This window comes from Oncorhynchus keta, chromosome 27 (assembly GCF_023373465.1).
Source record: "Oncorhynchus keta strain PuntledgeMale-10-30-2019 chromosome 27, Oket_V2, whole genome shotgun sequence".
NCBI classification, from domain to species: Eukaryota; Metazoa; Chordata; class Actinopteri; order Salmoniformes; family Salmonidae; genus Oncorhynchus; species Oncorhynchus keta.
The window spans coordinates 46,026,655-46,040,928 of NC_068447.1; the positions used below are offsets into that span (position 1 = coordinate 46,026,655).

Below are 14,274 nucleotides of genomic sequence, written 5' to 3' on the forward strand. Positions count from 1 at the left end.
ACTTTTGTGTGAAAAGTGCAAATCAATCCCAGAACGAAAGCAAAGGGCCTTGTGAAGATACTGGCGGAAACGGGATCAAAGGTATCTTTATCCACAGTAAAACAAGTCCTATATCGACATAACCTGAAAGGCCTCTCAGCAAGGAAGAAGCCACTGCTCCAAAACTGCCATAAAAAAAACTGACTACGGTTTGCAACTGCACATGGGGACAAAGATCATACGTTTTGGAGCAATGTCCTCTGGTCTGATGAAACAAAAATAGATCTGCTCGGCCATAATGACCATCATTATGTTTGGAGGAAAAAGGGGGAGGCTGGCAAGCCAAAGACACCATCCCAACCCTGAAGCACGGGGGTGGCAGCATCATGTTGTGGGGGTGCTTTGCTGCAGGAGGGACTGATGTACTTCACAAAATAGATCATCATGAGGATGGAAAATTACGTGGATATATTGAAGAAACATCTCAAGACATTAGTCAGGATGTTAAATCTTGGTCACAAATGGGTCTTCCAAATGGACAATGACCCCAAGCATACTTCCAAAGTTGTGGTAAAATGGCTTAAGAACAACAAGTCAAGGTATTGGAGAGGCCATCACAAAGCCCTGACCTCTATCCTATTAAAAATTTGTGAGCAGAACTGAAAAAGCACGTGCGAGCAAGGAGGCCCACAAACCTGACTCAGTTACAGCAGCTCTGTCAGGAGGAATGGGCCAAAATTCACCTAAGTTATTGTGGGAAGCTTGTGGAAGGCAACCTGAAACATTTGGCCCAAGTTAAACAATTTGAAGGCAATGCTACCAAATACCAATTCAGTTTATGTAAACTTCTGACCCACTGGGAATGTGATGAAAGAACTAAAAGCTGAAATAAATCATTCTCTCTGCTATTATTCTGAGATTTCACATTCTTAAAATAAAGTGGTGATCCTAACTGACCTAAGACGGGACATTTTTATTAGGATAAAATGTTAGGAATTGTGAAAAACTGAGCTTAAATGTATTTGGCTCAGGTGTATGTAAACTTCCGACTTCAACTGTAAATACAATCTTAGTAATTGTTCAAACAACAGATGAAATGACAACACTTTTTTCTACGTTTGCTCGGAAGTAATCACTTTCCAGTAAACGTAGCCTATTTTGTTTTTCCCAATTGGTGGGTAATGGTTTTTAAATTGGTCTGGCCTTGTATGATTGATAGGCCCTGGTTCATCATTAGCTTCAGTCACATTGAGTTACTGTCTAGAGTTAGACAGTAACTCATTCCTCTGCTCTCTGTGGTGATGTACAGTATTTGACTAAATATCCAGCAGGTTTGTGTTTATTGTCATGAGTCTTGTCCTGAGCAATTTCCCCTGAGCAATTTCCCCTTAGAAGTCAGAATTGGATTTGATTTTTTTGTACATATTCATGATTTTTTTTCTTCGTTTAAGTTTAGGGGTAGGCATTAGGGTTGGCTGTGAGGTTAGGGTTAAGTTTAGGGTTATGTTTAAAATCTGATTTTATAAAAAAAAAACTAACCTGCGAGAAAAGTGGGAATCTCATGATGTAATATCGTTGCAGCGCGATTTTTCCTTTATTCAACTAGTCAAGAACAAATTCTCATTTATGGCCTACCCCAGCCAAACCCAGACAATGCTGGGCCAAATATGCACTGCCCTATGGGACTCCCAATCACAGCCAGATGTGATAAAGCCTGGATTTGAACCAGGGACTGTAGCGACGACACTTGGACTGAGAAGCAGTGCCTTTGACCACTGCACCACTCGGGAGCCCATGAAGGCAGGGGTGCGTTCAGTTCAACGTTTGCTAAATTGCGTGTTGGTTTGTATTGAATGACACATTTGCCCAAAACGGTGGGTTCTTCAACAGCCTCTGAGGTATGTTTGTTCACGTTTGGTGGGTGTGGCCTGGTCAATATGGGTGTGACCATTTCAAAATCTCAAAACTCGTGCAGCACACCATACACAATCGCCATCTGGGCCACAATAACCACGTTATTTTTCAACTTCTCGTTCAGTACAGTACCGTTTCTGTTTAATTAAACATTTCTGTTAATTACACCTTTCTGTCGTACTGAACACACCCCAGGACTCATGGGTAGGGCCATGTGTTTTGGTGCACTTTTTGAGGCAATATGCTTTTCCCGGTATTTCCATCGTTATCCACTATTGTTGCAGCAGGTAGAAAATCTTATGACATATTCTTTAATTGACACAAGCTGTCTCCAATCAATCAATCAATGCCTGGTTGTGCGTGCCTGTTTGCCGGGTGGATGGCCTGAGCCAGGGGAGGCGTAGTTCTGCGAATCTTAATCGCACAAAACCGATTATTTGGCAGGGAATACTACTTGAAGATCAGCGATTCTACACCTCAGTTTGAGGTAGATCAGTGGTTCTACACCTCCTCTCCAACAGAGTCAGGAGTTGGGTCAATTAAGAGGAGTTAAACGGGAGTAACCGTAACCGTGTTTCCATCCAACCTTTTTATGGGAGTCATGTACAGTCGTGGCCAAATGTTTTGAGAATGACACAAATATTCATTTACACAAAGTTTGCTGCTTCAGTGTCTTTAGATATTTATGTCAGATGTTACTGAAGTATAATTACAAGCATTTCATAAGTGTCAAAGGCTTTTATTGACAATTACATGAAGTTGACCCTTCTTTTTCAAGACCTCTGCAATCCGCCCTGGCATGCTGTCATTTAACTTCTGGTCCACATCCTGACTGATGGCAGCCCATTCTTGCATAATCAATGCTTGGAGTTTGTCAGAATCTGTGGGTTTTTGTTTGTCCACCCGCCTCTTGAGGATTGACCACAAGTTCTCAATGGTATTAAGGTCTGGGGAGTTTCCTGGCAATGGACCCAAAATATGTTTTTTTCCAGCTGATGTTTTGTTCCCCGAGCCACTTAGTTGTCACTTTTCGCCTTATGGCAAGGTGCTCCATCATGCTGGAAAAGGCATTGTTCGTCACCAAACTGTTCCTCTCGGAGGATGTGCTGGTACCATTCTTTAATCATGGCTGTGTTCTTAGGCAAAATTGTGAGTGAGCCCACTCCCTTGGCTGAGAAGCAACCCCACACATGAATGGTCTCAGGATGCTTTACTGTTGGCATGACACAGGACTGACGGTAGCGCTCACCTTGTCTTCTCCAGACAAGCTTTTTTTCTGAAATTAAACTGCTCTCCTTGAAGTTCTTAATGATCCAATAAATGGTTGATTTAGGTGCAATCTTACTGGCAGCAATATCCTTGCCTGTGAAGCCCTTTTTGTGCAAAGCTATGATGACGGTATGTGTTTCCTTGCAAGTAACTATGGTTGACAGAGGAAGAAAAATATTTCCAAGCACCACCCTCCTTTTGAAGCTTCCAGTCTGTTATTTGAACTCAATCAGCATAACAGAGTGATCACCAACCTTGTCCTCGTGAACACTCACGCCTGTGTTAACGAGAGAATCACTGACATGATGTAAGCTGGTCCTTTTGTGGCAGGGCTGAAATGCAGTGGAAATGTTTTTTGGGGGATTCAGTTCATTTGCATGGCAAAGAGGGACTTTGCAATTAATTGCAATTCATCTGATCATTCTTCATAACATTGTGGAGTATATGCAAATTGCCATCATACAAACTGAGGCAGCAGACTTATGTCATTCTCATATATTTTGGCCACGACTGTACGTGTTGAATAAAAAATGTCACGACATGCAGGCAGGCCTATTGGAAACAGCAAATTTTGTCGGTAAACATTCCAAATGTCAACAAAACAAAATACGCTATAGAAGGTGGGATAATTATTTTGTGGGTGAAATAGATGACAATTCCAGCGGAAACGTTATGTGCCAATATTGATAATATATGTGATAATATTGATAATATATGTGATAATATTGATAATATATGTGATAATATTGATAATATATGTGATAATATTGATAATATATGTGATAATATTGATAATATAACAATCATGTGGAAGTAAACTTGCAGTCAAATGTTATGTTGTGTAGTCCTCCCAATGCGACTTGGAAAAACATTCAGTTTATTAAGTTACAGATGAAATAAGTTACGATGAACTTCACAGGGTGGTGAAAGTACACGGTGATGAGCTTGATGCACCTTTCCAATAACTAGTGAGGGTCTTCCTTTGTAAGGTGGTGACATGATGATCGGTGCTTGGCTGCCAATTGACAAATGATCTTGCTCTTATCCATAACCTCATCATGTACCCTCAAAACTGGATCTGCGAGCTGTTGGCCAGAGTGAAAGCGCCAAGACCAGAGTGGGAACATTTGCTGTTTATCGCAGACTTTTTTTGTGCCAAAAACATAGACAGATATAAAAATAGAATGGAAACACATCAAACTTTTGTTTTTGTTTTTCGGTAAATGAAAAGTTACATGACTAATATCTTTTTATGTGCATTACGTTATGACGCACAGATTTTTTAATCTGGAAGAAGTCAGTTAGATAGAAATCACCTCTGGTGGGAAAATGTGCATTTTTTAAAAAGCAGCTTTTGGAAAACTAGCATGGAAATATATAGCAAACTGGATGGAATCCTAATGAAACCAACCTTGAAGGTATATTGTAGCGAATTCGGGGGGGTAGCATCGACCAGTGCTTGCACCTGGGTCTAGCAACTGTCAAGCCAACACTTGAAACTCTTGACAAGCTTGCTAGGTGTTGGGTTAGGGTCGCTACACTACCCCTTCCTTTGGGAGGGTGTATCCCCACACTTCTCTATACCATGTCCTTCACGTGCACATGCCTCTCGGATGGCCTCAGGCTCCATCCCACTTCTGACACTAATGTAGCGGGTAGTCCTGAACTGGCCGTGGATCTGAATCCAGCGGATGTCAAGACAACGCTTAACCGTTACACCAAGAGGTCTTGAATCATTGAATCTCCGGAGGACATTTGAATTCACCCGAGCTTAAACTCGCAAATACACACAGATTCAAACCTTCATATTAGAGCAACTCTGTTTGGGTTAATTAGAAACCTGGTTTGAGTTGTCTGTGTCTAATGACTGTTATTAAATAGAGAGAGATTTGAACGTTTGAAAACACAGACAGAAACTGCTTAGGAAAGCAGAGGCAAAACAGCCAGTTTCACAGTGGGAACCAACACGCACCTATGCACGAATGTGCATGCACACACCACACACACACACACATGCACACACACACACACACACACACACACACACGCACACACGCACGCACACGCACGCACACACACACACACACACACACACACACACACACACACACACACACACACACACACACACACACACACACACACACACACACACACACACACACACCCTTTGGCAAGCATATGAAAGACATTAGCAGTACTCTTTCTGTGTCTGCAGCGTGGAGACCTCCCCCTGGAAGGGGCCCTGCCACTGACCCCCCCTGACCCCTCTACACACAGGGTTATCACCACAACCATGTGGAAGAAGAGGTGGGGGGGGAGAAAAGAGAGAGGGAGTAGTTAGGCACAACAACAGTGAGAATCAGCAAACATGGATCAAGTACACTTTTAAATGTGAAATTAAATGTGATTCAATGCAAACATTTTTAAAAGCAATTAAATATAATGTCCATTTACACAACAACCGCAAGGACAAAACAACAGTTCGAGAGAAAAAGTGTGTGTGAAAGAAAATTGAATGATTTGGACAATGAGATCGAGAAATTAAACGGAGAAATGGGTGTATGCTAGCTGGAGAAATGGGTGTATGCTAGCTGGAGAAATGGGTGTATGCTAGCTGGAGAAATGGGTGTATGCTAGCTGGAGAAATGGGTGTATGCTAGCTGGAGAAATGGGTGTATGCTAGCTGGAGAAATGGGTGTATGCTAGCTGGAGAAATGGGTGTATGCTAGCTGGAGAAATGGGTGTATGCTAGCTGGAGAAATGGGTGTATGCTAGCTGGAGAAATGGGTGTATGCTAGCTGGAGAAATGGGTGTATGCTAGCTGGAGAAATGGGTGTATGCTAGCTGGAGAAATGGGTGTATGCTAGCTGGAGAAATGGGTGTATGCTAGCTGCTGGTCAAGGTCTGTCCTGGGTTGTATTCATCAGGCACCAAATAGAAGAAAACAGACAGATTTAAAGTGCCCTAATGAATATGACTTAGTCATTTACAACATCCCTCTACCCTCTCTCCTCTCATAGGTGGTATGGGAGGTATGTTCATGGACGGCGAGGACTCAGCGGCGCCCCCAGTGGAGGACATCAGAAAGTGGAGTGTGGAGGAGGTGTGTGGCTTCGTGGGAGGCCTGGCCGGCTGTGCCGAGTACAACCAGGTAAGGACCAGAGCAGGATGGCAGGGTCTGGTTTATCCACCCTTTAAACCAGAGAGAGAGAGAGAGAGAGAGAGGGAACAGGGTCGGGCTGGTGGAAGAGCAGAGTAGGGCAGAGTAAGGCTTTGGGATCAGAGTATCTAATATTGTCACCTCAATCAGAAGTTCTACTATTAGTAGAGTAGAGTTGGTTTCTAGTTGATTCTATAGCTGTAAGACCACTGTTATCTCTCACAGCACCACATTCCCCTTAATGTAATACACACCCACACACACACACACTGTTGAAATATTGAGAATGGTGTGAGTGTGTATGCAAGCTCTGCGTGAGTGTACGCTCTGTGTGAGCGTGTATGCATGAGTTTGTGCGTGTTTGTGAGTGTGTGTGTCTGTCTCGGCCCTGGCTGAAGTGGCTGTGTCTCTCCTGAAGGTGTTTCGGGAGCAGGCCATCGACGGAGAGACCCTCCCGCTGCTCACGGAGGAGCACCTGCTCAACATCATGGGACTGAAGCTGGGCCCGGCTCTTAAGATACGCTCTCAGGTACACACCACTGACTGGCCACACACTCAGGACCATCACCTCAGGAGTGTGTGTGTGCAGCCTCAAAGTTCCTAGTTTTGTTGTATGAGTAGACTGTTCTTGTGTGAGTAAACCTCAAGTGATTGTGTGAGTGTGTTTGTGAGTGATGGAAGCCAGTAGTGCATCGTAGTTAGCCAAAGCAGATAGATAGTGTAGCGTCTAAATGTGTGGCCCGTTGTCGGTGCACAGATTGTCAGGCATACCGTACTGTAGCCCTTAACCCTCTCCTCTCTCTCAGGCTGGTGGTACAGTAGAACACTAGGACATGATGTTTGTCCCAAATTGCACCCTATTCCCGACATAGTGCACTACTTTTGACCAGGGCCCATTTGGGATGTAGACTGTGAGCTGAGCAGCTTTAATCTCGGCATGTGGCGTTCTCTCTCTCTCTCCTCAGGTGGCACGGCGCGTTGGCAGAATCTTCTACATGACCAGCTTCCCGCTGGCCCTCCCGCTGGCGCTCCCGCCGGCGCTCCCGCCATCTGCCCTGCGCCCCCCGGACAGGGACCTCCAGCCGTCCGACACTCCCCTGGCGCTCCCACTGCGGCCTCTCTCCGCCGCCAGCAGCAGCTCTTCCCCCTACAGCGCCCCCCCGCCCGCCTGTCACTCCTCCCCCAAGCAGGAGAATGCCAACGGCTCTGTGTCGGGGGGCTACGAGGCAGCCAAGACCCCCTCATAGGATCCAACTGGCTGCACAGGGAAGGCACAGGGAGGGAGGGAGGGAGGGAGATGGGTACAGAGAAAGCTCTGTAACAGACATTGAATTGACCCCCTTCCTCCCCCTTTGGGCATGCACCGCCCTTTGGTTTGGGGAATAAACTGTAAAAAAAAAAAATATATATATATAAAAGTGAACAAAATAAAAATGAACTAAAGGGACTAATCAAAGCAGCCCAATCAACTTCAAGTTCCACTGTGGTTGTAGCCGAGCAGAATCCAAAGACGTAACAGGGCTGGAGGGAGAGACGTGATGAAGCGACAGAGGGAGAAAGAGAGCGAGAGAGAGAGAGCAGACAGCTGGTCTCAGACAGCTTGCCAAAGAAAGAGCAAAGCCCCAGAACTACGACATTCTTCTGAGTCAGACAGACGCTACCGGAAACTCTTTCTTCCTGGGCTGAAGAAGGAAGCCCCTCTCCTCCCTCTGTCTGCTCCCCAACATACTCGGCGGCGCCCAGCACTTAAAAGAGAGACGCCTCTTCTCTCTTTTCTCTCGCTCTTTTCCTCCCCTCCTTTCTTCTCACTCCCAGTCTAAGGAGCCCAAACAGCTCAGAGGAACTGAGAATTCTGGAGGCTCGAGTGAAAGCATACACTGAAAGGGACTCCAAAAAACCTTCATTATTGCAACTATGCATTCCACAGTCCAAAACCAAAGATGTGTGAAATAAGGGACGATATTCCATGTTTGTTTCTGGTGGGGTTTTTTTTTGTGTTGCTTTGTGGGCAAAATGGCTAGTCTTAGGGAGAGGTGGGGTACATAAAAGATCCCAGTGGGCCCAGTACCTCATATGACTGTCTTTAAAAGACAAGGGAGACTCCTTGTAAGGTGAAACAAGGGGGAATCTTTATACAAGGTGTTCTAGGTACATGCCACAGTTGTGCCCATAAGCCATCGGCCGATAGGCAGAGTTCTTTCTCTGACACACTCAAATGTTACTGATACAGGATGGTGACGAAACGGTGGCTTCGGCTCATAGGGCTAATGTTATTGCGTAATCGTGTTAAACTACTGTGGGATATACAAACATGCCGAATTGTACAGAATCATGCTTAAGCTGAAAACATCCTGTAGGTTACATACATGGTACTTTCACATTTAAAAAATAAATCAAAGAAATGTCGTTGCATGGGGAAAAATCTTTATGACTGAACAAAATGTGACTTGCTAACTTTTGGTGGTACTTTTGTTTCAAACTTTTTGGTTTGTCGTTTTTTTTTCCTTCCAATGTTTGACATGAAAAGAAGCCCCAATCTTAAATGCTACTTCAGCAATATGAATTAGGAAATGATATTTATAGGACTTTTGCTGTCGTTAGATGAACAGATGTGTATAATACTTCATGGATTCCAAAGAACATTTACTTGGTTTTCCCTTGATTGCAGGGAAAAGGCACAAAGAGCTAAATGCAAATCTTTGAATTTGTTAAGGATTTTTTTTTTAACTACGTGTAAGCAATGAATTAAAATGGTCTAGATTTCCCATCACTGTTTTGTCTTGATCCTATTTTTCTATTCGCCACTTGGTAAAATAAATCCTACGGAAACTATTGACTGCTTTCTTCTACACCTCACTTATCAGTACCTTTTCTAGTGTGTTTTCTCTGACAGCTAGATGGTGTGCGCTTGCTTTGTATTGCTGGAGCAGTGACATTCTGATAGTATCCGATCCCCTGCTTTTCCCTGTGTGTGTGCTCTTCCCTGTCGTTGTGTGTGTGTGTGTGTGTGTGTGTGTGTGTGTGTGTGTGTGTGTGTGTGTGTGTGTGTGTGTGTGTGTGTGTGTGTGTGTTTGCAGGGGAGTGGACCCCTGGGGGCATGGTTCAGGTCAACACCAGCTGTCAGTGTGAGGTTCAGCCGCAGGCCAAGGCCTCCCTGCCTGTGGGGATAAACCTGACCCTTCCGCCTACATACATACGTACACACAAAGAGAAGTGCACACCCACCTTTAGCCTTCAAAGAAAACAGAGTTTCCACTGAACCTGTCAAACACATCTATCCCTTATGGGCCACTCCTGGGCTTTCATTGGCTTGGTCTTCAGCTCTACTTAACTGGTTGCCATCATGTACAAGTACTGAATGCACACAAAAATAACACTGCAAACACTGCATAAAGAGGAGAGCTTTAGTCAAGGAAGTTCGCAGCATCAGTTATGTCTTGCTGCTAGGCAAGGTGGAATGTTGCTTATACCTATCCAGTCCATTCAGACCTACACAAGTGCCTAGAGAGAGGGGAAAGAGGGAATGAGTGGAGGAGGGAGTGTGCGGGGGGTTTGGTTGGCAGGGAAACAGGCCAGTCTGTTTCTGCTTCACCGCCTGGGCAGAGAAGACTGGCACGCCTGGCAGGCAGAGAAGACTGGCATGCCTGGCGGGTTGAAGCCTCCTCTGTCCCCTTACCCAGCACAGCCTGGTCCAGCCCACCATAGAATAGCGTAGTCAATACCTTTCTTCTAACAAATGTCCGTTGCTAAATTCCATCCTGGTCAACGCTCAGGAAACCAAAGTTCAAACAGGGAAACACAGGTGCTCATGTACGCAATTATTGGCTACAACCCACCACACTACATAATCCTGTTCACTGAAATGAGAAAGCATTGCATCAGTAGGGTACTTCACACAGAAACCAACCAAGTAGTCTCAGAAGTATTTAATATTTGTTTGTAATGTACAATAACTTTAAGAACATGTTTGTGCTGTACACATTGAAGGAGCAAACTGAAACAAAATATTATTTGACCTTTATTTAACGAGGCAAGTCAGTTAAGAACAAATTCTTATTTTCAATGACAGCCTAGGAACAGTGGGTTAACTGCCTGGTCAGGGGCAAAACGACAGATTTGAACCTTGTCAGCTCGGGGATTTGAACTTGCAACCTTCCGGTTACTAGTCCAACGCTCTAACCACTAGGCTACCCTGCCGCCCCAAAATAAGTCAAATAAAATACATGTAGAAAAGTGTCCAACAGGAAGGCAGTAATGACTGAATGTACTAGCCAACGCTCTACTCCTCTCCACCCCCGTCTCTCTCTCTCGGTCTTCCACCAAGTCCTTATTTCCCTCGGCCAACTCTTTCAGAGCCACGCTGGACAGCTGCATTGGCGCCTTGGAGGCTTTAACCCAGTTTACATCGTCATCCTCACCATTACCACCATCTATTGAGGAAGGAAGCTCATGAAGGAGGGATTCATTTGAAGGGGCAATCAGGGATTTAAACAACGAAAGCCAAAGTCCAAAAAAACAGGATGTACCAATCAATCCCTGTTTGTCCCTTTAAGTGAGAGTGAAAAATGTCTGGACTACTGGACTGTGTGTAGAAAACAATCACTCTACAATACTTCCTAAGTAAATAATGAGTGCTAATATCAGGCAGCAATGGATTTAAAATGCAGACATGTGATGGTGGGTATTTGTGACCACAATGGGTTTGATTTGGGTGGAGAAAATGGCAGGTTTCCTAATAAAAGACAAGATAGAATTAAACAATGTGTTGGAAGCTTAATTTGAAGGCGAGGTGGAGCCATCACCATTTTGCATACACCCATCATATTCCCTACAAGATCTGCCAAATCAAAAGTGGTAGGTGGCTAGGGGTCGTTTCTGGACCGGGCCTGTCTTGCAATACCCTTTTCACACTAGTGTGCCGACCCAAAACGTACTGTGCTGGTACGCTGCTAGTTTCTTTTCAGCTTGTCCTTTCTAGAACGGTTCCAGTAACTACAGTGAATACATAACCCGGCCAGCAAAGTATAACTTGGCCTCGCACCCCTCAGTAGTGTGAAAAGTGCACATTTGTCGAATACTGTAAGAGAGAAGCCCGTCCACAAACCAGAGGCGCCATCTTGGTCTTCCTCCACCCCTCGTCATTGCTAAAGGTCAGACAGCTCTTGAAGAAGGTCGTCATCGTCGTCAGAGCCCTCCTTTTTGTCTGGCAAGAGGAAGGAGAGATAGGATTTTAAGAACCAGTGGAAATGTAATACTCGTTAGCTGGGACTTGGCTTTACGGATGAGAGTCAGATACAAAACTTGAAAGATATGTTTAATGTTATACACTTATAATGTACACTTTGAACACTTCAGGGCCTGTATTTAAAGCAAATGTTATTTGTCACGTGCAGAATACAACAGGGGTAGACTTGCAGTGAATTGCTTAGTTTACAAGCCTTTAACCAACAACGCAGTTAAGAAAAAAAACAAGTGTTAAGTATTTTTACTAAATAAATTGAAGTAAACAAATAAATATAAAAAATGAATAATTAAAGAGCAACAATAAAATAACAGTAACAAGGATATATACAGGGGGTACCGGTACAGAGTCAATGTGTGAGGGCACCGGTTAGTTGAGGTAATTGAGGTAATATATACATGTAGGTAGAGTTAAAGTGACTATGCATAGATGATAAACAGAGAGTAACAGCAGCGTAAAATGGGTAAAATTGTCCGGGTAGCCATTTGCTTAGCGGTTCAGGAGTCTTATGGCTTGGTGGTAGAAGCTGTTAAGAAGCCTTTTGGACACAGACTTGGCGCTCCTGTACCGTTTGCAGTGCGGTAGCAGAGAGAACACTATGACTCTTTGGCCATTTTTAGGACCTTCCTCTGATACCACCTGGTATAGAGGTCTTGGATGGCAAGAAATTTGGCCCCAGTGATGTACTGGGGCGTATGCACTACCCCCTGTAGTACCTTGCAGTCGGAGGCCGAGCAGTTGCCATACCAGGTGCTATTCATAGTGTCTCGGAATAGGAGTGCGGATTTAGAATCAGTTTTCATTGTGGATTATAATGAATAAGTTTAAATGAACATGGGGGATCTGATCCTAGATCAGCTCTCTTATTCTGATACGTTTTGTGAATATGAGCGCCGAGGTATGTTCATGCAGGTAGGTAGGTAGAACCTAACCACCTTTGAAGTCCCTATAACCTACATGGGGATGGAGCTGAGAATACATTAAAGTCATCGCACAAAAAACTCATTACAGTTTACCACAGCTAATTTCACACATTTTATACTCCCTCGCAGCCTAAATAGAGAAAATAGCCGAGAGATAGCAGGCAGGCATCACTTCAGACAGCTACAAATTCCTCTGTAAAATGGCCACCCGTGTCCTGTCTGTGTGAGTGAGTTTGTCTGAAGGCTAGTTTTGCTGTGCTTAAATATGTATGTTGTACTTTAATATGTGTGTGTGTGTTGTACTTTAATGAGTGTGAGTGTGTGTTGTTGTTGTTTCTGTCACCCATGATGGAACATCTCATCTTACATTCAGGACAACACTTCTTTGTATCAGACGGATCCAGCTACTGTAGCACTGGACTGGCCTGAGGCTGCAGGGGAAACACGCTGCTCTGGACTGTGCTGACCACTCTGTCTCCCAGCTACTGTAGCACTGGACTGGCCTGAGGCTGCAGGGGAAACACGCTGCTCTGGACTGTGCTGACCACTCTGTCTCCCAGCTACTGTAGCACTGGACTGGCCTGAGGTTGCAGGGGAAACACGCTGCTCTGGACTGTGCTGACCACTCTGTCTCCCAGCTACTGTAGCACTGGACTGGCCTGAGGCTGCAGGGGAAACACGCTGCTCTGGACTGTGCTGACCACTCTGTCTCCCAGCTACTGTAGCACTGGACTGGCCTGAGGTTGCAGGGGAAACACGCTGCTCTGGACTGTGCTGACCACTCTGTCTCCCAGCTACTGTAGCACTGGACTGGCCTGAGGCTGCAGGGGAAACACGCTGCTCTGGACTGTGCTGACCACTCTGTCTCCCAGCTACTGTAGCACTGGACTGGCCTGAGGCTGCAGGGGAAACACGCTGCTCTGGACTGTGCTGACCACTCTGTCTCCCAGCTACTGTAGCACTGGACTGGCCTGAGGCTGCAGGGGAAACACGCTGCTCTGGACTGTGCTGACCACTCTGTCTCCCAGCTACTGTAGCACTGGACTGGCCTGAGGCTGCAGGGGAAACACGCTGCTCTGGACTGTGCTGACCACTCTGTCTCCCAGCTACTGTAGCACTGGACTGGCCTGAGGCTGCAGGGGAAACACACTGCTCTGGACTGTGCTGACCACTCTGTCTCCCGTTCCATGTACCAGAATGCTGCCATTGGTGAGGACATTCTCACCTTTACTGTTAAAGGCGAGGCTGCAAGTTCTACCAACAAAATATGATCTAGCACTCTGGTACCCTGCAAACCATGACCCCATTTTGTATTCTACACGAGTCAAATGTAATGGAGTCCTTTGCCCTTTGTTGTGAATGGCTGGTGTTCATACAAGGATTTGAGTAGTCTCACCAACAGCACATATGCAGAAACATTCTTGTGTAAAAGGGGAAGCTGGTTTGATGTTGATGTGTTTTCCTGTGTGCCAAATACGGCAGAAAGTGTTGTTGTGGGGGGAGGGGCTAACTGCGGAAGTGGGTGGATACATGGAGCAGGCCTTTACAGAGAAGCGGCGTAAACCAGCCCCTCGTGGCATGCTTGGACAGCCCCGGGTGGAGGTGCAAGCTGGCGGTGCTGATATTTGGCAGTCTCGGCCACATACACAGGCTTGCAGGGCGTGGCCTCCAGATTGCGGACCTGACAAAAACGAGGGCTAAAGGAATTGGCTAGGTACTGCTGTGTTTCAGCTGTCGTGGGCAGCTGAGCTGTTTGGAGAAGGAGGTGCTTTCTGTACCCTTTT

General features: G+C 45.3%; 1 protein-coding gene across 6 annotated transcripts in view; it reads left to right on the top strand.

The window, feature by feature from the left end:
• The window catches only part of LOC118360348 (sterile alpha motif domain-containing protein 11-like), a 104,716-nt gene extending 95,561 nt beyond the window's left edge, over positions 1-9,155 (top strand). For 5 of the 6 annotated variants that reach the window (XM_052482546.1, XM_052482545.1, XM_052482548.1 and 2 more), the window contains 3 exons: positions 6,186-6,316; positions 6,744-6,854; positions 7,291-9,155. In XM_052482546.1, the coding sequence (XP_052338506.1) occupies positions 6,186-6,316; positions 6,744-6,854; positions 7,291-7,572 (524 nt within the window). In that variant the 3' untranslated portion in view covers positions 7,573-9,155. The remainder of the gene's footprint in view (positions 1-6,185; positions 6,317-6,743; positions 6,855-7,290) is intronic. The other variant, XM_052482547.1, reaches the window with a different exon arrangement.
• The last annotated feature ends 5,119 nt before the right edge of the window (positions 9,156-14,274 follow it).